This window comes from Schistocerca serialis, chromosome 3 (assembly GCF_023864345.2).
Source record: "Schistocerca serialis cubense isolate TAMUIC-IGC-003099 chromosome 3, iqSchSeri2.2, whole genome shotgun sequence".
NCBI classification, from domain to species: Eukaryota; Metazoa; Arthropoda; class Insecta; order Orthoptera; family Acrididae; genus Schistocerca; species Schistocerca serialis.
Genome location: NC_064640.1, coordinates 251,427,783 through 251,450,421, shown reverse-complemented (window position 1 = coordinate 251,450,421; position 22,639 = coordinate 251,427,783). Strand labels below are relative to the sequence as shown.

Here is a 22,639-nt window from a genome sequence, read left to right as displayed (position 1 = left end):
TTGTTGTTAGAAACAGTCAGTGCCCTCCAGGCACAAAAATTGCTGCATACTTCACTGCTCCACACCTTTCCTGTCCAGGTGGAAGCGCACCGCACTTTAAATTCCTCACGTGGAGTCGTTTATACACACTCCCTCGACGGATTGCCGGACGAGGAAATTCAACACTACCTCTCTGACCAGGGTGTAACGGCTGTTTATAGTCATGAAAAGGGTTGACACAAACATCGTTCCAAACCCGTACTGTCTTCTTGACATTTGACAGAGTTAAACTCCCATCAAACATAAAAGTGGGCTATGAGAGAATTTCCATTCGCTCCTACGTCCCAAACCCTACGCGTTGCTATCAGTGTCAGCGGTTCAATCATACCAGCCAGTCCTGTTCCAACCCGGCCAAATGTGTTAAGTGTGGCAAGGATGCCCATGAGGGTGCATGTCCACCTCCATCTCCTCATTGCATCAACTGTATGGGTGACCACGCTGCTTCCTCTCGAGATTGCCCCATTTTTAAAGACGAAAAGCTCATTCAGGAAATCAGAGTAAAGGAAAAGGTGTCGACCTTTGCTGCACGAAAATTATTCGCCAGTCGAAAGCCCACTGTGCCTCAGACAGGAAAATACAGCACTGTCTTTGCCTCTCCTTGGCCAACAAAGAAGGCGGCCACACAGACTTGTGATCTCACCTTTAGTGACACGGTCGTCAGATCGGCCAGCGCAAAGGTTGCCCGTTCAACCTCCCCACTTTCGCCTGCTCACTCTATGGCTCACCCTTCATCGGGTTCTGCTAAATCTCGATCCCAAAAGTCAGACACCCGGACTTCCAAAAAAGAGCATACTCGTGAAGATTTTTTACGTACCCAAACTTCACAACCATCGGTTCCTCAATCATCTAAACATCATGTTTCCAAGAAGGCTAATAAGAAACTCGGTTCCTCTCCTCCTCCGCCAAGGCGTGTGTCATCTACAGCACCACCTGGCAGTAACCGCCCTCGGCCGTCTTCTGTGTCGCCGAGGCGCACTGCTGGCGGCCGATTGCCGGTGGCAGGAGCTGCTCCTGAACAACCTATGGATCAGGATCTTCTGCCTTCGGCTGAGTGCCATTCCACGCTGTCGGTTGCAAGCTCTGAGCAGTCGTTGAGTTGAGGGCAACCTTGGTCACATTCTTCCATTTTCTGTCCACCCTATGTCCATTATCCATTGGAATATCCGCGGCATTTGAGCCAATCGGGATGAATTGACGATCCTCTTACGATCCTACTCGCCGGTCATCTTCTGTCTTCAGGAAACAAAGCTGCGTCCCCACGACCGCTTTGTTTTCCCCCCTTTTCAGTCAGTCCGATTCGATCTCCCCTCTGTTGAAGGCACTCCAGCACATGGACTCATGATTCTTCTCCATGATACTCTCCATCACCCACTTAAACACTTCCCCTTAAACACTTCCTTCCAAGCAGTCGCTGTCAGTCTTTCCCTTTCTGGATACACATTCTCTCTTTGTACTGTATACATTCCATCGTCCACACCAATGGCACGAGCTGATCTCCTTCATCTTCTTGGTCAGCTTCCACCCCCCTATTTGCTGGTTGGGGTCTTCAATGCCCACCACCTGCTTTGGGGATCTCCACATCCTTGTCCACATGGCTCACTATTGCTAGACGTCTTCCACTTAGCGGATCTTGTTTGCCTCAACACTGGGGACCGTACATTTTTGTCTGCCTCCACGACAAATTTCTCTCATTTGGACCTTTCAGTCGGTACTGTTCCGCTAGCTCGGCGCTTTGAAGTGTTCGCCCTTGCTGATACACACTCGAGTGACCACTTTCCATGTGTCCTTCGATTGCAGCCACAACTGCCATATACGCACCTGAGACGCTGGAAGTTTGCCCAAGCCGATTGGACACTTTTCTCGTCTCTAGCGACATTCGATGACCGTCACTTTCCTAGCGTCGATGATGAGGTCACTTATATTACAGACATTCTTACAGCTGCGGAACGTTCAATACCTCGCACCTCCGAATTGCCCCGGCCCCCCCTCCCCCCCCCCCAGTTCCTTGGTGGAACGAGGCATGCCGTGACGCAATATGTGAGCGGCGACGTGCACCTCGCGTTTTCAGACACCATCCTACTTTGGCCAACTGTATCCGCTCTAAGCAGTTCCTTGCGCGGCGCCGTCGCGTCATCCCTGATAGCAAGAAGGCAAGCTGGGACTTCTTTACCAGCTCATTTAACACCTTCACTCCCTCCTCGGAAGTTTGGACTCAGATTCGACGGTTATCAGGCGCGCCTTGTTTCTCCCTGGTCTCTGGGCTCACTGTCGTGCGTGATACATTAGTGGACCCCGTCGCAATTTCTAACTCACTGGGTCAACACTTTGCTGAGATTTCAAGCTCTTCAAATTACCCGCCAGCATTTCTCCCGAAGAAATGTGCAGCGGATGTGCGACCTCTTGCTTTCTCCTCACAAAATTGCGATAGCTACAATACTGTTTTCTCCATGCGGGAACTCCAACATGCACTCTCTTCTTCTCGCTCCTCCGCCCCAGGACCGGATGGTATCAACATTCAAATGTTGCTGCATTTATCATACCATAGTCTGCGTCACCTCCTTCGCCTTTATAATCGAATTTGGACCGACAGTACTTTCCCCAGACGATGGCGGGAAGCTATCGTCGTTCCTGTTCTGAAACCTGGAAAGGACAAGCATCTCCCCTCTAGCTATCACCCCATTTCTCTCACGAGTAGTGTATGTAAGGTTTTGGAGCGTATGGTGAATTGTCGTTTAGCTTGGTGGCTGGAGTCCTGCAGTTGACCATCTTGTTGCTCTCTCCACTTATATCATGAACAATTTTCTTCAGAAATGCCAAACAGTAGCAATATTTTTTGATCTGGAGAGAGCATATGATACCTGTTGGAGAACAGGCATCCTCCGCACGCTGTTCTCTTGGGGCTTTCGAGGTCGGCTGCCCCTTTTTCTTTGCGAATTTATGGCAGAGCGCAAATTTAAAGTGCGCGTGAACACTACTCTCTCCCGTACTTTCTCCCAAGAAAACGGGGTACCCCAGGGCTCCGTGCTAAGTGTTGTACTGTTTGCCATTGCCATAAATCCAATTATGGATTGTCTCCTTCCTGATGTCTCGGGCTCCCTCATTGTGGACGATTTTGCGATCTACTGCAGCTCTCAATTGACCAGCCTTCTTGAACGACGTCTTCAAGACTGTCTAGATCACCTCCACTCTTGGAGCATCGAAACAGGCTTCCGCCTTTCTCCCAGTAAGACTGTTTGTGTTAATTTTTGGAGTCGTACGGAGTTTCTTCCACCTTCCTTACATCTAGGACCTGTCAACCTTCCGTTTTTGGATGTCGCTAAATTCTTGGGTCTTATGTTTGACAGGAAACTGTGCTGGTCCTCCCACGTTTCCTATCTTTCGGCTCGCTGTCTGCAATCCCTCAACACCCTCCATGTCCTGAATGGTACCTCCTGGGGAGTGGACCGAGTGGTCCTGTTCTGCCTCTATCGCGCCTTAGTGCGCTCGAAATTGGACTACGGAAGCATAGTTTACCCCTCTGCTCCGCCGTCTATTCTTCGGCATCTCGACTATCCACCACCGTGGATTACATTTAGTGTCTGGAGCTTTTTACACCAGCCCTGTGGAAAGCCTTTATGCTGAGACTGCTGAACCTCCGCTGTCCAATTGGCGAGCAGGCCTTCTGAGTCGTTATGCTAGCCATCTGTCTTCCATGCCTGCTAATCCGGCCCATGACACTTTTTTCGACGCCACCTCTTTGGATTTAGGGTACTCCCTACTACCACTGGGAGTCCGCTTCCATCAACTGCTCCATTCTTTCCTTCCGCTTTCCTAAAACCCTCTTGACAACTTGGGGTACAGCACCGCCTTGGCTCCGTCCCCGGACATGCCTGCTCTGTGACCTTCGTCAATTTCCCAAGGATGGTACCCCTTCACTTGTTTATCGTCGCACATTTGCTGCTCTATGTGCACAAATGAAGGAAGCCACATTTATTTACACTGATGGCTCGAAAACATCGTTAGGTGTAGGGAGTGCCTATATTGTTGGCGACACCCCAAATCGATTTCGGCTTCCCGACCAGTGTTCGGTTTATACTGTGGAGCGTTACGCTGTTCTCCAGGCTGTCCAATATATCCGTCGCCATCAGCGGATACAGTATGTTATCTGTTCATATTCTCTCAGCTCTCTCTTCAGTCTCCAAGCTCTCTACCCTGTCCACCCTCTGGTCCACCGGATTCAGGACTGCCACCACTTGCTCCACTTGGGGGGGCATCTCTGTGGCGTTCCTCTGGATCCCAGGATGCATTGGTATCTGTGGAAATGAGGCGGCCGATATAGCAGCCAAGGCTGCAGTCTCTCTTCTTCAGTCAGCTATTCGCACGATTCCCTTCGCCGATCTACGGAGTGTTTTATGTCGTCGTGTTACTCTTTTATGGCATGCACATTGGTCGACACTTCCCAATAATAAATTGTGGGACGTGAAAGGTCTTCCCTGTGCTTGGACCTCTTCCTCCCGAACGTGTCGTTGGGAGGAGGTAATTTTAACTAGACTCCGGATAGGGCACTGTCTTTTTAGCCATCGACATCTTTTAAGTGGTGATCCTCCCCCACTCTGTCCCCACTGCTCTCAGCTGTGGATGGTAAGACACCTTTTACTTGAGTGCTCCTTTTTTACTCCGTTATGCGTCCGTCTCCAGCTGTCGCCTGATATATCTTCAATTTTAGCAGATGACGCGCTCAGCCGTTCGCGTTCTCAAGTTTATTAGTGCCAGTGAGATGACGTCAGTCATTTGAAGCTCTTTTTGGGGACAACCAACCCCCTTCTATAGTGGTTTTTTAAGCTTTCCTTCTATTTTTAGTTTCTCCAATTTTTTGAGTTTCGTTCCCATTTCTGCCTTTTCCTAAGCCACAGACTGGGCGCTAATGACCGTAGCAGTTTTGTGCCCTAAAACCATAACAAAAAAAAAGACAATCAGGACTGTGGAAGACCGGTGTATTGAACATAAGTGTCACACATGCTTAAAACAGCCGAGCAAATCCGCTATTGCAGAACATTGCCTTGACACTAGTCATCCTATGGAATAAAACAACTCCGAGATTCTGTCTTGCACGTTCAGCTATTGGGATAGTGTCATTAAGGAAGCTGTTGAAATCAAACTATCAAGCAACCTTATAAACAGAGGTGGTGGATTTTTTCTAACTGCTGCTTGGAATCTGGCTCTGTCTCTTATCAAAAAACACAGGGACAGATTTAGGGCTACCTCACCTGTTAAGTCACTATCGATATTTCTGATGTTGGTTATCTTTGGTTGTGTGTTGACTTTGGGGTTACTTGTTCTATGTGTGGTATTTTCCTTGTTTCTCCTCTGTGGACGGAGGTATTTAATTCCCTTGCACATTGCTTCCTCCTTGCAGTTGTTCCTTGAGAATGGCAGGGTGTGATATCGGCAGTGGTCGACGATGTCACCCGGCAGCAAACCCATAAATTATTTGATCGTAGAATTTTCGTTTTGCGTGTTCATATTCCAGTTGCTATAGGTTTATTTACTGTCATTTTTTGTTCATACGATAGTTCACTGTTGCTATTTGATTTTACATGTTGTCATTTGGAGGTAGTGAGTGGAACTGTGGATGCCAGAAAATGGAATGTCAAGTAATGAAATCGGAACATTTCCAACTTTCTTCTGTTAATTCAATAGAGGGCTGACTGCAGAGCCCTCCAGAAACATATGCACCAGGTATGGGGATAGTGCCATTGGACAGAGCACAGCAAAAGAATAGTTTATTCATTTTGAAGAGGATCGTTTTGACATTAGTGACTCCCAAAGTTCAAGAAGACCTTCTGTGTTTGATGAAAATAGTTTACACACATGAATCTAAAATGATCAACGATAAGCCAAAATCATGAAAACCAACAGGTGGCCATATGGGCATCTCTGCTTGCTTGTCACAAATTGGCTTGGAACAATGTTGACCATCCTGCATTATTACTGATGACCAGAAATGGTATTTTCATGCTAACATAAGGGAAAGAAAGGAATGGTTGAACCCAAACAAAGCAACAACTCCCTGCACAAAGACTTGTACACATCCGCAAAAGATAATGTTACGCATCTGGTGGAACAGTGACCATGTGGTGTACTAGGAATTGCTTGCTGAGGTGTAATCATCACAGTCCTAAGACAATGGCAAAGAAGACTGTGTGAAGTGATGCTAATCAAAGATAATGCCTGCCAGCATTCTGCTAGACTGACAAACGTAATGATATAGGAGTTGGGTCTGGGAAGTCATTTGCCACCCACCTTATTCAACTCATCTTGTGCCCTCAGATTTTCACATTTTCCACTCTAGCAAACAACCTTCAAGGAACTTCCTTTCCAGCATCAGTTGAGGATATTAAACTAAATTAAGATTACAGGTACTTTCTGTGAGTCACGTGCCAAGAAGAGACAAACCTGTAATTCAGAATTTTAAGATTGTTTTCCTTAAATTTAGTGAACTGTGAAATTGCCCATAGACCAGACTAAATTAAAAAAAAAAAAAAAAACCTGCCACTGCACCTTTGTTTTGGTCAGAAGAATAATTTCACTACAGGAAATATAGTTGAGGCCATGGTTTAATAGAAATTAATAACATTGCTTCTTCCCACAGTGCCATTCATAGTCTGCAGAGAGAGGTGGCAACAAGGGGCACTTACTCCCTTACACCCCCCCCCCCCCCCCCCCCCTTTTCCCTCTTGGAATCTCGAGTACAGAGTTTTCGTTAATTACAGAATTCTCATACACTTCTATAAGTGATTTCCCGTGATTCCTTTATACACCTCATTTTACCAGTTATGTCATTATGTGGCTGATGCGAGACAGTTCTATGGCATTAGCCATCTACAGCTATACTACACAAATCATTGGGAAGTGTATGGCAGAGGGTATGTCTCATTCTACCAGTTACTAGGGTTTCTTCCCATTCTGTTCACGTATGGAGTGCAGGAAGAATGATTGTTTGAAGACGCTGTGCCTGCAGTAATTATTCTGATCTTATATTCACAATCCCTATGTGAGTGATACGTAGGGGGTTGTAATATATTCCTAGAGTAGTCCTTTAAAGCCGGTTCATGGTACTTCGTTGATAGACATACTTGGGATGGTTTATGTCTATCTTGAAGAGTCTTTGAATTCATTCTCTGCAGTATCTCTGACTCTCCCATGGATCAAACAAACCTGTGATCATTTGTGCTGCCCTTCTCTGTATACATTCTGTATCCCCCTGTTAGTCCTATTTGGTATGGGTCCCACACACTTGACCCCCCAGGGGGTCCACAACTCTTTCGTGGATACGTGCGTGGCGAGCACGGGGCCCCGAGCCATTGCAGCCTTCTTTCTCTCCCGGGCTGCATTTCCTTTCCCTTCCTCTCCTTTCCCCTCCATACCCCTTTCCCCTCGCCCTCTCCTCTCCCTCTATTGGTGTCCTTGCTTATGTTGGCCCCCGCTATCCTCCTGGTTCTGTTGGTTTTACACTCTGGCTTTGTTGCGTAATCATCTCCTCCTTTTGGCATTCCTTGGTCCCCCTCTGGGGTTTGACCTCCATTCCAAAATTCCTCTTCCGTAGTGTGAGCCATTTGGGGAAGAGCACCTTACCTAGTGTCTCCGACGTTTGCCCTCCTAGTATATTCCACCTTTTCTTCTACGTCGTTGTCTGATGCTAGGGTGCATAGCCAGCACGGTAGCCAGCCCGTGTGGTGGGGTTGCTATGTACCCTTTTGGTTGAGCCCCCTGAACACACAGGGATCACACTTCTGATACCTGAGCTGTGACCTCCTCATGCATGCCTTGGAGTGGTTGCTCGTCATCCTGGAGCATCGGAACTCCCGGCAATGGCCGCCGTGCCAGACGGCTCTTGCTGTGGCTGGGTGGCGCCCGTGAGGAGAGCCCCTGATCGGAGTGGGTGATATCAGGGCGGACGCTATGCAGATGAAACGCATAAGGGTCCAAACCTCTGGCCGCTCTTCTGCGGCCGTCTCTCTGCGTGGTACTGATTCCTCAAGTGCTGCTTCTCTTGCCCCTTCGGCCTTCCCTTCCGTGGCTACCCCCTGGGAGGAGGGTCAGGCCCGTCGTCTAGGGGCAAAACCTTTCCCCCGTTATCTAGTTTGCACCAGGACTGATGGAGATACTTTCACCAGTGTCAAACCTTTATTCTTTGTGGAACACATTGAAGACAAGTTCGGCGAAGTGGACTCCCTGAGCAAGATGCGGTCGGGTTCATTACTGATAAAAACTGCTTCGGCTGCCCAATCTGCGGCCCTTCGTGCCTGTACCCATCTTGGCACAATTCCCGTGTCCATTACCCCTCACCAGTCTCTAAATATGGTACAAGGTGTGATTTTTCACAGAGACCTCATCCTTCAAACTGATGAGGAACTTCGGGACAATCTCGGACGGCGGGGTGTTCACTTTGTTCGGCGTGTTCAGAAGGGTCCTAAAGATAATCGTATTGATACTGGTGCCTTTATCCTGGCCTTTGAAGGGGATACCCTTCCTGAGAAAGTTAAGATTATGGTCTATCGCTGTGATGTGAAGCCGTACATCCCACCTCCTATGCGGTGTTTTAAGTGCTTGCGTTTTGGCCACATGTCTTCTCGCTGTACCCAGGACCCTCTCTGTGGTGACTGTGGACGTCCACTCCATGAGGGGAGTCCCTGTGTTCCCCCTCCTGTATGTGTAAATTGTCATGGTAGTCATTCTCCACGTTCAGCAGATTGCCCAGTCTATAAGAAAGAAAAAAAGATACAGGAGTATAAGTCTCTTGATCGTTTAAGCTACACAGAGGCCCGTAAGAAATATGCACGATTGCACCCTGTGTCCATGACATCTAGTTACGCCTTGGTTACATCTTCATCCCTTCCTCCCCCTTCCTTACCCCCGTCCCGGACCCCTCTCCTTCCCCCCTCCCCTGCGGCTCCCACACCTTCTCCTCTGGGCGCCGCTCCCCCTCCCCAGCCGGAGAAGTGTCCCACTCCTTCGGCGTCTGCCGGTCAAGGGCGCCTCTCCCGGGATGCCCCTTCCCGGCACCTTCCAGGTCAAAGGTCTGCTGCAGCGCGGCGACCGCGAGAGCCGCGGTCTGTCGGCCCCCAGGTCGCCCGGTCTCTTTCTGTTCCTGATCTTGCTGCAGCTGGCTCCATTATGCCACACAGCCCTCCTCGATCTCAGCCTGAAAAGAAGAAGAAACATAAGTCCCGGGACAAAGAGCCTCTGGTGTCACCGGAGGTCCCTTCCCCGGCTTCACAACCGGATTCTGACCTGTCGTTTATGGATGTCGCCCCCTCCTTGTCGGTGACAGGTGGGGACCCGGCGGTATGACTGGATTTAGCGTGTTCAGCCCTCATTTAAACCATCGTTCTGTGGTTCTCCAATGGAATTGTAATGGCTACTATCGTCACCTTCCGGAATTGAAATCCCTTCTTTCGTCCTACTCAGCAGCTTGTGTGGTTCTCCAGGAATCTCATTTTACTGATGCTCACTCACCGACCCTCCGTGGGTTCCGTGTTTTCTGTCGAAATCGGGTCGGACCCTTGCGGGCTTCTGGTGGCGTTTGTACGTTGGTCCGTACAGACATTGCTAGCACGTGGATTCCTCTCCAAACTACATTGGAAGCAGTTGCTGTTAGGGTCCACTTAGACTCTGCAGTCACAGTATGCAATCTTTATCTCCCTCCTGACAGGACTCTTACACCTGCTGCCTTAACCACCCTTCTTCAGCAACTTCCTCCTCCCTTCCTCCTCCTTGGGGATTTTAATGCTCATCATCCTTTGTGGGGCAGTGCCTTTCCATCTAGACGAGGTCTTCTTATCGACCAATTTATTGCAGACCACGACCTGTGCCTTCTTAATGATGGCTCCCCTACTCATTTCAGTGCTGGTCATGGTACCTTTTCTGCCATTGATCTTTCTCTTTCTTCTCCCTCTCTCCTCCCTTCATTACACTGGTCGCCACACGACGACCTTTGTGATAGTGACCATTTCCCGTTGATTATCACGCTCCCTTCCCGCTCCCCGATGGAGAGGTTACCTCGTTGGTCTTTCCACCGCGCCGATTGGCCTCTATATACTGCACAGGTCGAGTTTTCTCCCTCTTTGTCGGGTTGTATTGATGACGTCCTACGTGACGTGTCTGACGCGATTGTTCGCGCTGCTAACCTTGCTGTCCCGCGCTCATCTGGACAATTTCGTCGTCGGCAAGTCCCGTGGTGGAGTACGGCCATTGCCATTGCCATCCGTGATCGCCGTCGAGCTTTGCAACACTTTAAGAGGCACCCATCTGTAGCCAGCCTTTCTACCTTTAAGCGCCTTCGCGCTAAAGCCCGTTATTTAATCAAACAGAGCAAGCGGATATGTTGGGAACGATTCGTTTCTTCCCTTGGTTCCACTGTCCCTCTGTCACGGGTATGGGCTACACTTCGCTCTCTCCAAGGTTGCCATCGGCAGTCCACCCTCCCAGGCCTTCACCTCCCAGATGGCATTTGTACGGACCCATTAGTTCTCGCAGAACATCTTGCGACCCATTTTGCAGTGGCATCAGCGTCGGCCTCCTATCCAGCTGCTTTCCTTCATCAAAAACAGCAGGCTGAAGCTGTCACCTTATGTTTCACCACTTGTGAGTCAGAATCTTACAACGAACCTTTCACTGAATGGGAATTTCTTTCTGCTCTATCTGCTTCTCATGATACGGCTCCTGGCCCAGATTCCATTCATAACCAGCTGCTTCAACATCTCAGTGCTCCACAACGGCACCATCTTCTTCGGGTGTTTAACCGTATCTGGCTCCAGGGTGACTTCCCTTCTCAGTGGAGGGATAGCATTGTGGTTCCTGTCCTTAAGCCTGGTCAGAACCCCCTATCTGTTGACAGCTATCGGCCAATTAGTTTGACCAATGTTGGTTGTAAGTTACTTGAACGGCTGGTCGCCCGTCGGCTCACTTGGGTCCTCGAATCTCGGGATCTATTGTCCCCTTACCAGTGTGGCTTTCGAGAGGGACGATCTCCAATCGATCATTTGCTTCGCTTGGAATCCGCAGTTCGGCAGGCTTTTTCCCAGCGCCGCCATTTGGTTGCAGTGTTTTTTGACCTTCGCAAGGCCTATGACACGGCCTGGCGCCATCACATCTTACTAACCCTTCATCAGTGGGGTCTTCGGGGCCCACTCCCGATTTTTATCCGCCAGTTCCTGATCCATCGGTCATTCAGAGTTCGAATTGGTACTGCTTTCAGTTCTCCACGGACCCAGGAGACGGGCATCCCACAGGGTTCTGTCTTGAGTGTCCTTCTTTTCCTCATTGCTATCGATGGACTTGTGGCCTCTGTCGGTCCCTTGGTCGCCCCTGCCCTGTATGTGGATGATTTCTGCATTTGGGTTAGTTCCTCCTCGATGCCATCTGCAGAACGGCAGCTCCAGGTGGCTATACGGCGTGCCTCTGCATGGACCCTCTCCCACGGGTTTCAATTCTCTCCTTTAAAATCGCGGGTGGTCCACTTCTGTCGCCGTACTACGGTCCACCCTGATCCAGAGCTCTATCTCGCTGCACAAAGATTGCCTGTGGTTCCACAGTTTCGTTTCCTAGGTCTTCTTTTCGACAACAAGCTCACTTGGCTGCCCCATATCAGACTCCTGAAGGTAGGATGTTTCCGTAAACTCAATGTCCTTCGCTTCCTTGCCCACTCCTCCTGGGGTGCGGACCGTTCCCTCCTCCTCCGTCTTTATCGTGCTCTAGTTCTGTCACGTTTGGACTATGGTTGTCAAGTTTATGGTTCAGCTGCTCCTTCCACGCTGCACGTGCTGGATCCAGTCCACCATCGTGGTATCCGTTTGGCCACCGGTGCCTTCCCTACTAGCCCTGTTGATAGTCTCCTGGTTGAAGCTGGGATCCCCCCCCCTTTCTGTTCGGCGGTCCCAGCTTCTGGTGTCTTATGCCCTTACTATCCGTTCTTCTCCCGCTCATCCTTCCTATTCTATCCTATTCCCAGACCATGGACGTCGCCCGCCTGACTCCCGCCCTCGGGCGGGTTTACCGGTTGGGCTGCGCCTTGCGTCTCTTACCCGTGATTTTCGGCTTCCTTCTTTGTCCTGTCTTCCTCGCTCCCTCCCCTCCACCCCTCCTTGGTTAGTTCCTCGGCCTCGAATTCGGATGGATCTCCGCCGCGGTCCGAAAGATTCCATCCCCCCGGTGGTGTTCCGTTCCTTTTTCCGCCAAATTTTATGGGAGTTTCGGAATGCTGTTGTTTTTTACACTGATGGCTCTAAATCTGCTGATCATGTTGGGTATGCCTTCACGTCCTTTGTTGGAACGGAAAATCATCTACTGCCACCCTCATGTGGGGTGTTTACTGCGGAAATGATGGCAATTTCCCGGGCCCTTACCTTTATTAAACAATCCCAACACAACCGCGTTTTGTTATGTACGGACTCGATGAGTGGCCTTCTTGCTATTGACCGGTGTTTTTCGCGCCATCCCTTGGTCTCTGCCATCCATGACCATCTCGCTGATCTTCACCGTGCTGCTTGTTCCATTGACTTCCTATGGGTCCCGGGCCATGTGGGTATCCCGGGTAATGAGCTCGCTGATCGTTTGGCTGGGGGAGCAGTTACTTACCCCCCATTTTCTGTAACCCCTCCTGCAGCGGATTTACGGCTTCACATCAAATCCCACTTTGCACAGTCATGGGCCAATTCTTGGGAGGCTACTCCACTGTCTAATAAACTTCGTGCCATTAAGGTGAATACAGGCCCATGGCGTTCTTCCTTTCGCCTCTCCCGCAAGGACTCGACCACACTGTGTCGTCTCCGCATTGGCCATACCAGGCTGACCCATGGTTTCCTTTTGCGTGATGAGCCACCCCCGCTATGTGGTTGTGGAGCCTTCCAGTCAGTGGCCCACATTTTGGTTGAATGCCCCCTTCTTTTGGCTCTGCGTGCTAAGTACAGACTCCCCCACACTTTACCTTTGATGTTGGCTGACGATTCCCGGATGGTCTCTCTGGTTCTAGGTTTACTCCGGGAGAGTGGTTTTTATTCTCAGTTTTAAAGTTTTTAATCTCCCTCTGGTGTTGGGGCAGGGCGGTGAGTGTTTGGGTGTCTCCCACTGTAGGCAGTGTTCAGAGATTCCCGATTCACCTCCCTGACCGGAATCCTCTTTTCTTTCCCTTTTACTCTGTTTTTACCCCTTCTTTTTAAGGCTTGGTTAGTTTTTCTGTTCCCATACGTACTTTCTGCATTATAGCAGTTGTACCTTTTAAGTCACAGGTGGTCTTGCCTATGCTGTTTCAGCATAGTGTTGGGTTCGTTCTCTTGCCAACTTCCCTCATTTGTTTTTACTAATGCCCTTTTACGTTTCCCCTTTATCCGTTTTATTTTTCTGACTATACTGAGATGTCCCGTTAGTAGAATGGAGTCTATTTGAAACAAGGGACTGATGACCTTGCTGTTTGGTCCCTTTAACCTCAAGCAACCAACCAACCAACCAACCCACACACTTGAGCAATATTCTAGAACTGGCTGCATGAGTCATTTGTAAGCAATGTCCTTCGTAGTCTGATTGCAGTTCCCCAGTATTCTACTAATAAACTGAAATCTACCACCTGCTTTACCCACGACTGAGACTACGTGATCATTCCATTTCATGTGTAACATACTGAAAATGGCAATTGTAGATTCCTGGATAAATTTGTGGGGACACCCATGGCGCCATTATACGAATAAGGAACTTTAAATGAAGCATTTTAACAGCTTTTTGTAATTGCTGTGTAAATGGGAATTTACATTGCTTGAAATTTAGCTAAACTGTTTTGTATAACCGTACTCTTAACAGCTTTTAACTTTATTGGTAATGTGAATAATGAAATCGGGCAGTTTTGTAAGACAGGTACATTGAAAATGAATACCTTGATCAGAGATAACTATTTTGATGGACTATGTGTAATCAGTTTCTCTGAAAGTGCAGCAATAGAGGATGCCATTCCATTAATAGGTAAATTAGTTCTAATGGAAATCCATGGGGACAGCTTTTGCACACAACAGAAGTGTTAGTTTTATTGATTCCAAGAAGATACTTAGTATGCATAACATTTCACGTTTTTCCGTAGTGTTTCATATGCAGAGTGAGACAGTTTCTTTATGTAAATACATTGAAGTCATTTAATCAGAGTTGATAAGAGGAAAGTTTTTATCTTGGGTTCACTGTGTTCTAAATAAAACAACATAGCGGTGAGTGAAAAAGAGTGGTTAACTATGTTAAGTTATAAAAACATTTATTGTCTTTATCCCGAGAGGTACTGCATTAATGGGTGCAATTTATGGACAGTGACAACTGTAGTGGACTGCAGGGAGTAGTTTCATTACCATCTCTTTTCCATGGTGCACTGTAAATGGCTAGTTCTGATTTAGATTCTTTATTGCCTTTTACCACATGTAATGGAATAGGCGTTACAGTGATGATATGATAAAATAGCAATAATTGTATTAATGTATGTTCACAGTACATTCACAAATTAATCCTACATTAACATATTGTGCTGAATTGCAGTCATAATCTTAAAACAAATTTCTACCCAAATAGCCAAGAATTCTCTTAAACTATAAAATGCATTGTGTATTAACTAGTCATACAGCTTACTTTTAAAATTTGTGGGAGATACATTGACTGCAGAAAGTGGCAATTCATTAAACATTTTTGAGTAGTTCTCTGTGTGGAAGTAGCTTGTTTTTGTCAGCCTATGCTCAGGAAAGTCAGGACTAGTATTGTTTCAGGTGTAATGACCATGTATGTTCTCTCTGGTGCTAAACTCTGTGTGTTGTTTTTATTGTATATAGTGATGCATAGATAAATATTTTTATCACTGTCAATATTTTGATCGTAGTAAACCCTACACTGTATTTGTAGTGCCTTTTTCTGAATCAGTTGTGCATCCCTGACATGAAAAGGGTGACCCCATAGCAACAGCCCATCAGGTATGAAACTGAAGTAGTTCAAAGTAAGCTATCCTAAGATATTTCTCACCAGATCAGCTAATTTCTGTACGAGATAAGACTCCTGTGGTATCTTTGTGTGGACATGGTTAATGTGAGGTTCCCAGTTTAGCTTGGAATCAGTATGTTTTCTGAGCAGCTTAACAGAATTTGATTTTACATCTTTAGCTTGTCCCAGCTGCAAATCCCTGAGTTTTCTCGTGATGTTTTCTCGTGAAGACAGTAATTTGTTAGATTAGAACCAGTTACGTGTTAAGGAGAGATTGTCCTGTGGTTTCTGGTGTAACCTTGACGTATGTAGATATGCTGTTATTAAAGCTGTATTGTCCGTATAGCAGATAGCTGACTGAAGCACAAGATAATGTGGTGAATCATTGATTGCAACAATGAAGAATGGTTGAAGGGCAGAGCCCTGAGGCACATGAGATGTGACATTCCGCAAGGAAGAATGGCTGTTTATAATTGACGCATCTTCTCCTGTTCAGATAAGAATCTGTTACCTCTGCTGTTATGTTTATTCCACAATACTGTAGTTTGGCTAAGAAGCACTCAAATAGCACAGCTCAACAGACTGTATTATTTTCAAGTACAGTTGGTGTCTGATTAACAACTTAAAGGACTGGGGAAGTGGTTACTAAGATGTATGTGGAAAAACTGCTTCAGATATTTTGGAATAAGTTGCAGCAGTAGACACTGGTGTGAAGTTCTCAGGGAAATACTTCTCTCCTTTTTGCATATAGGTATAACTTTGAAATTTTTGTCTGGTCAGAGAAAACACAAAATTGTAGGCATTTATTCATAATAAAAGCAAGCAGTTTGCTAATAAAGTGTATTGTCCTTTTTCATCATGTTAAGTAGTTAGTAGCAGTAAATGCTTTTATTAGTCTGAAAATTTTGAAATGAAATTTACAAAATTTGTGGGTGTAAAAAGATCACAATGTATATCATGCCCTGCAGGAAGCTGATCAGAAAGTCTCTCAGTTGCTGATGTTTGGCTGGATAATTTTCGATGTTAAATCGTGTACTGCAGTAGTAAAGCATTGACCGAGCTGTTCTGGCTCAATCAGAATGTCTCAAATTTGGATAGAAGTGAATTCTTATGTAATAATATCCCAAGCAGCCTTGCACATGTTTGGAGCTCCTCCTATGTAATCTTCATAGGCAACTTGCTTTGACAAGTTTAATTTGGCTTTTATATACATATTTTTTTCTGTCAGATTTGCGGATTTGCTATTACTTTTATACGTTCTGTACAGTGAAAGAAATTTTCCCTGATACCAGCAAGGTCATCAGTGTACCATTTAAGCTTTTTAACTTTACAGTCATGAGCAAGAGTACCATTACTCAATATAGGTCTTAAAAAAATTATTTAAAAAATTTCAACATATGATTTATCTGTAATATTTATAAATGAAGTCCCAGTTTACATTTCTAAGGCAGTCTGTGGATAACTTCCTCTTTCTGAACTTTAACCCAGGTCATGCATGTCTTCTTATTTGCAACCACATAATCAGGAGACAGAAGCTGTAGTTTCTTAAATCAGTATGTCTTCAAATGGCTATTTGTATCTGATCTGGCATAATTTATTGTGGAAATTTGTCTAGGGTTTTATTTATACACAGCTGCACTTATTGGCCTTGTATCTACACTGCCAAATTTTAATAGAATGAAGTTTATTTTTGTAGTACTTAATTTGATAGAAAAATGTAGTGACAAGTAATCTGAAAAGTCGGACATAAACTAATAAATGGAAAGTAGAAATCTTGGCTGTTCAGCTTTTAATGTTGAGCAGCTCATATAACTGTTAACATTTGTGTCATTATTTGTTTCTGGATTGATGGTTAATATCATGACAGTTTACATTAAAATGCCATGGAAGTGTGCAATGGAATTAAAACACATCTTTCATTTTCTTAAATACTTCAAAATAAAACCCTTGCTAATTGTGTTTGTATGGGTGCTGAGGGCTGAATTTTCAGGAAATCCAATCCAAATTGGCCATTTGTTACTTCCCTTTCTGTGTTGTCTCCATGAGACTTGTGCAGATAAACTGTAAGCAGTAAACCATATTTGTTGTTAACTAAAATAAATGTGTGTCAGCAGCACTAGGTTAAAAGGTCAGATTCTGACACTTTGTAGTCAGTTAGGTAGGAAAGTGACTCTGTATCATCTGCATTACTAGCCATAAAGTGTTATCAGTACCATAAAATATTATCAGTAGTAGAAATTTTAGACTTAGATTTCAAAACAAAAAGACTACTTTTTGTGTAGTGAATTGTAACTGCCTAGTAAGATAAGTGCTTAGTCTTCTTATGAAAATGTTCGAACCTATCTTCAACGTAATTTTAGCAAGTTGACTGCCTGCATCAATCAGTTTGGAAATGTTTTTACTTTTTAGTTTAATGAAAGTGCAATAAAATCCAGTCAAGGAGGAAAGAATTCAACAATTTGAAGGCCAGTTTGTGCACCAGTACCACAGTGGTTATTATTAGGCAGTTCACATTATCTGTTACTACACAGCTCACCAACCAATCAAGGCAGACTTGGAATTAAACATTGGATTCAGACAGAGGACACGCAGTGTAATTTACATATTGTGATTCAGGCCACAGAAAACTTAAGTGATTGCTAATTGTCTGTAGCTATTGATGGGAAAAACTTGTAAAATGCATTAATTGAAGGAAGAGGGTTTATTATTAATAAACCATTATTAGGTTATTCTTGACATGTCCTTTTAGTAATGTCTGTACTTGTCTGTGCAGGTAGCTAGCAGCTATCCATCACACTAAACTGCTTTACATGGTGCTATTTAATGCTCAGTTTGAATGTGTAGGACTTGGTTGAGGATGTTTTCATGTGGGACCTGCCTTGTATTATTTTATTACAGTTTTTACTCAGACTAGTTATTTTTTCCAGGTGGTTTGTCAGAAACTATGGAGAAGCTTGGAATTGCATATAGTTCCAAGCCCTTGTGGCCAGAGTTTGTCACAATTGATTCAAGACTGAAAACCTATGAGAATTGGCCTATTTCCATGAAACAAAAACCTGAAACACTAAGTGAAGCTGGTTTTTTTTATACAGGCAAGTAAATATGTGCAGCAGACTATACACACTTCCATGTGCACTTTACATAAATGTGCAGAAAATTGAAACCAGTGTTTGAATAATTCAGTTTCAACTAATATTACTGCCACAATATGCAGTTTACTGCCACAATATGCAGTACACTGTCTGGGAGTTACTGCAAATGTTGAGGCATTTCTGTACACTCAGCATGTCAGTGTTTTTTAGAGGAAAGAATGTATGTAGTTAATCAGCAGTTATCATACTTTATAGTGCTGACTCTGTTTCATGTTGCCTCCTGATACAGAGCATTAAATTTTTTTGCAGCTTTTGTTAGGTATGATGTGAAAAAAATTATTGTGGACTGTGATTTTAAAGGTATAAATATTGTTCCTAGTCATTTGTGTGTTATTTTTAAGGGATGTAAAATTTGGTGAAAATAGTGTTAAAAATACCTAGAAGTGCTATTTTGTAAGGGAAGGGCTGTGAGTAAGCAAGGTGTGTGCTGTTCATTGGACATTATGAATTTTTGCTTACATATAATTATTTAAAATATCTTCTAAGCTGCATGGAGACACTAGTCACTTCAGCTGTAACTGCCTTCTGATCTCTGTTTCCTACATGTATGGTGATCAAATTACAAAGTGCAGTGTTTGGGCAGAAGGTGGTCTTTTAGCCAATCTTCCTAAATCTTTCTGGTGTTGGTGCACAAATTTTTCACAACTACAATAACAGTAAGCGGTTGTGGAACTCCACTATTTGAGACAGATTGGTTACCAGTCAAAATTTTGTGGCAGGATGCCATTGTTCTTAGGTACAATCCTAAATCTTCATGGAATATTAAGAATACTTTGATGTAATGGAAAGTTACAGTATTGTTAGTCTGGAACTTGCTTAACTATACACCTATATGTCATGAGTTGTGTAACAAATAGTAATTGTGTTCTGTCAGAATTTTCATATTTCTGTAAATCATTTGACTGAAGAAAATTATCCTATTATTGAGTGGCTTGCCATTGCTAGTGTCACTTTTAAATAATTACTGTTTCAAAGGCTTGCTTTAGTATAGTGTGAAGTTTCTGCCGTGAATAAGTTTAATAAATAATTCTCTTTTCTTTTTTGAGCTCGGGCTCTGGAGAGGTAAACACACAATAGAAGGATGCAGTGAATTTTTAATACAGGCAGTCTTACCTGTGTACAGCTGAGGATTTGTTTGACAAACTCCTATTTGCAGGTATCACCTTGCAATGGTTACAGAATTTTCAGGATAAACTGTTAGCAGATGTACTGTGCAGCAAGACCACTGGGTCAAGATTGCTTGGAGCTGTATTGGCCTTGACCTGTGGTTCAAATATATCCTTAGAGGACAGCTTTGAATTATTAGTCAGTTCTTCCATGGGGAGTATAGTTCCACCAGAGGTAAATATCTTGTCACACTACCCTATTTGGGCAGATCTACCACCAAAGACTGAAAAGTATAAAATTATTTACGATAGCCATCAACAGCAACTCTTCAGGGATGATTTTTGTGATGTTTTGCAGCTATACAAATGTAACAGGGCAGCTGCAGTTAATCAGCAGAAGTCTGGAAGAATAGGCTGAAAACTGGTTTTAGGTTTTTAGTGTGAAAGTTCTAAATTTTAATGAGACATGTTTTGCTGTTAACGAACTGCAGTATAGTGGTGGCACTATTTCAAATCTTATTGAATATGAGACGTTTCTGGGCCTTGTCTGTGACAAGATGTTAATATAGTTAAAACACCTAAAAGATATGAAGACAAAGTGCATAAAATTGCTGAAAATTGTGAAAAATCTCAGCACAAACATGGGACACTAACAGGTCTTCATATTGTTGTTCAGTTTACTATATCATCTTTACCTGTCCCAAAAATGCTGCTAGATGTCATTGCATTAAGTTGCCTGACTCAGTAAATTCTTTTTTAATTGTGTTATTGCAGGTTTGTAATGGCAGAATAAGGGTGGTTCAATCTATTTGCACATCCTTACTCGTAAAATTTATGAATGAGTGTCGTGCAGTGACCAGAACTTAATGCTGTGTGTGTTCATTCTGAGAGATGAGACGTTTACAGGATTAATCAGTGAGAGATAAAATGTGCGCAAGAAACACTAAGTGAAAGATACAAATCCAGGTGATTCAGACACAGATCAATAATTTCCAAGATCTTATGTAAGAGCTATGAGAAAATTGAACACATCATAGTTGGTTAGGATTTCAGGGTAAAGCTTCCCATCTCTTTTGTGTTCTCGCTGTACTAAATTTTACTGACCAACCATCTGATCAGTGATCATTGTGGTTAATTTTCTAGCTAGTGCTTTATTTGTGAACAATGCTTCCTGCATGTTACATGACTTGTTTCATAAACAGTTTTGGTGTCTAGAAATAAAGAAGCACAGCATCACAGTCTCAGTTGACACCTCTTGGCAATGGTTATCTAGTTTAGCTGAAATACCATAAAATTAAATTTGTTCCAAATGTACTCATGAAACATAGAATGTGTTATGTAGTTTCTCATAAGATGAATAGTGTATTGCATGCCAGTTAGGAAGCCTTCAAAGCAAAGGCAGGTTACTTTCACCATCCTTCACAAAATGAAAAGGGGCTCATTTGACAATGATCAGCTGCTAAGCATAAAAAGAATTTATATTGGTTGGTTGGTAAGTTGGTGGAAATATTTGAATTCTTCAATCAGGTGAAGCCAATGGCCAAGATTTGTTTCTTGCGTGTTTGTTCAGGCAATAACCATTAGGTGGCAGCATTTACTGGATTCTGTATTGCTGAAAATGTTGTAGCAGTGCTAATTTAAATTGGTCATACTTGATAAACCTTATTGTTTCAAAACTATGAAATACTCATAAACAAGGATGAAACTTGACATTTCCAATTTTTAGTGAGTGAGGGTGACTCAGCAATTTCTAAGTGGTGGTCTGAAATGCATTGATACCACATAAGTATGGTGGTGGTGTACATAATCTCCATATATTAAGTGGTTGGAGAGTGAGGCCTAATATCCATTGTGCAAAGCTTACTATAAACAAAGGACTTACATTTACTCAGTGAATACATAAAATGTGCAGACTTCATACAAATAAAATATTGATGACTTTCTCATGCTAATTTAGTCAATGAATCCCAAAAAGTTTAACGGAATTAGTCATTGGCATCATTTAAACTAGAGGAAATATTTACACTTACGATTAACAGGCAATTCATAGATTCCTATGTGCTAGCTATTTGAAGAAGATTACTGATTTGCTTTTATGTTCATTATCTCCATTGTGTGTGTGTGCGCGCGCGTGCTAATCGTGAGTCAAGTCATTCATGCATATTATGACGAGTAAAGGACCGAATGTGGAATGTCGTGGCATACCCAGTGATACATTCATACAGAACATTTGATCTCGTTGTTGAACTGAAGAGCTAATGTATCACTCATGTATGATCTGATTAGAGTTGTGAGCCTGTATCTGGCTGACAAATGTGTTACCAAGTTCCACGACATAGCATTAACAGATAATCTCTCTTCAGATGAGGGTGGTGTGAATGTACTGTTTTTGATTTTCACTGACAGATTGGGCCTGAAACCATGCTGATTGTCGGTTAGAATGATGTTTAGATGTTGGCAGATTTAGAGCTGCAATCAGTATTATACTAATTTTGAAAGAGCGGGTATGAGATAAGTTGGGCGGTAATTAAAAGCATGTGATGGTCACATTTTTCGGTAGAGGTGTAACAGCTGTCATTTCCAAAGATGAAGGGGAATGACCTCTAGCAAATGCCCAATTAATCCATGACTTAGTAGAGATTGTATATAGCCACATCTTTATAAAAGAAAAGATGGAGAAACTATAAATACCCTCTATTTTTGAGTGATATAATTTGCTGTTGGAATATGCATGACCTCCATTTTACTGCAGAAACTAATTGCTCAGTGTTGGAAGTTCTTAGCATGATTTGAGCACTAAATTTGATCATTTATGGCATTGTTCAGTTGCAACATTATTCTGAATGAATGTGACAAGCATATGGGGTAGTAAAAAGGTTTCAATTATTTTTTTGGAAAATCAGTCGCCATGAAATTTGGTGTTGGACCTTCACATACTCATCCTTGCAAGTAACAAGATATTTCATAGAACCCCTTTCCCCATAGCTTTGAATTTGTCTCCATAATCCTATAACTAATTAAATTCCAAGTGGTACATGCAAATTTACAGATGCAGGGGAGGTAGGCTCCTGTGTCCTTGAAGCCAAAAATTTTTTAGACTTCAAAGTATTTGTCCATGCTTTGCAGAAAAGCTCAACAAATTCCCATTTATATGGTGTTCTCAGATTACTTCTTTGCCATTGAATTAAATAGATACTCAAACTGTCTTTGAATGCATTAAAGCTATGCTATACTAGAAGTTACAGCTGGCCAGTTGTGTCATAGCAGTTTTATGACAGCAACTTTCTTGTTCTTTTTTAATTACTGTGCTATCTAAATAACTGAGGTGACCATCCAACAAGAAAAGTAAAGGCCTCTTTTTGC

The 22,639-nt window shown here is 43.9% G+C and overlaps 1 protein-coding gene across 1 annotated transcript in view; it reads left to right on the top strand.

The window, feature by feature from the left end:
- Positions 1–22,639, top strand: part of LOC126470000 (baculoviral IAP repeat-containing protein 7-like) — a 102,685-nt gene that overhangs the window by 17,429 nt on the left and 62,617 nt on the right. The window contains exon 3 of the mRNA XM_050097464.1: positions 17,946–18,110. Coding sequence (XP_049953421.1) covers positions 17,946–18,110 — 165 coding nt within the window. The remainder of the gene's footprint in view (positions 1–17,945; positions 18,111–22,639) is intronic.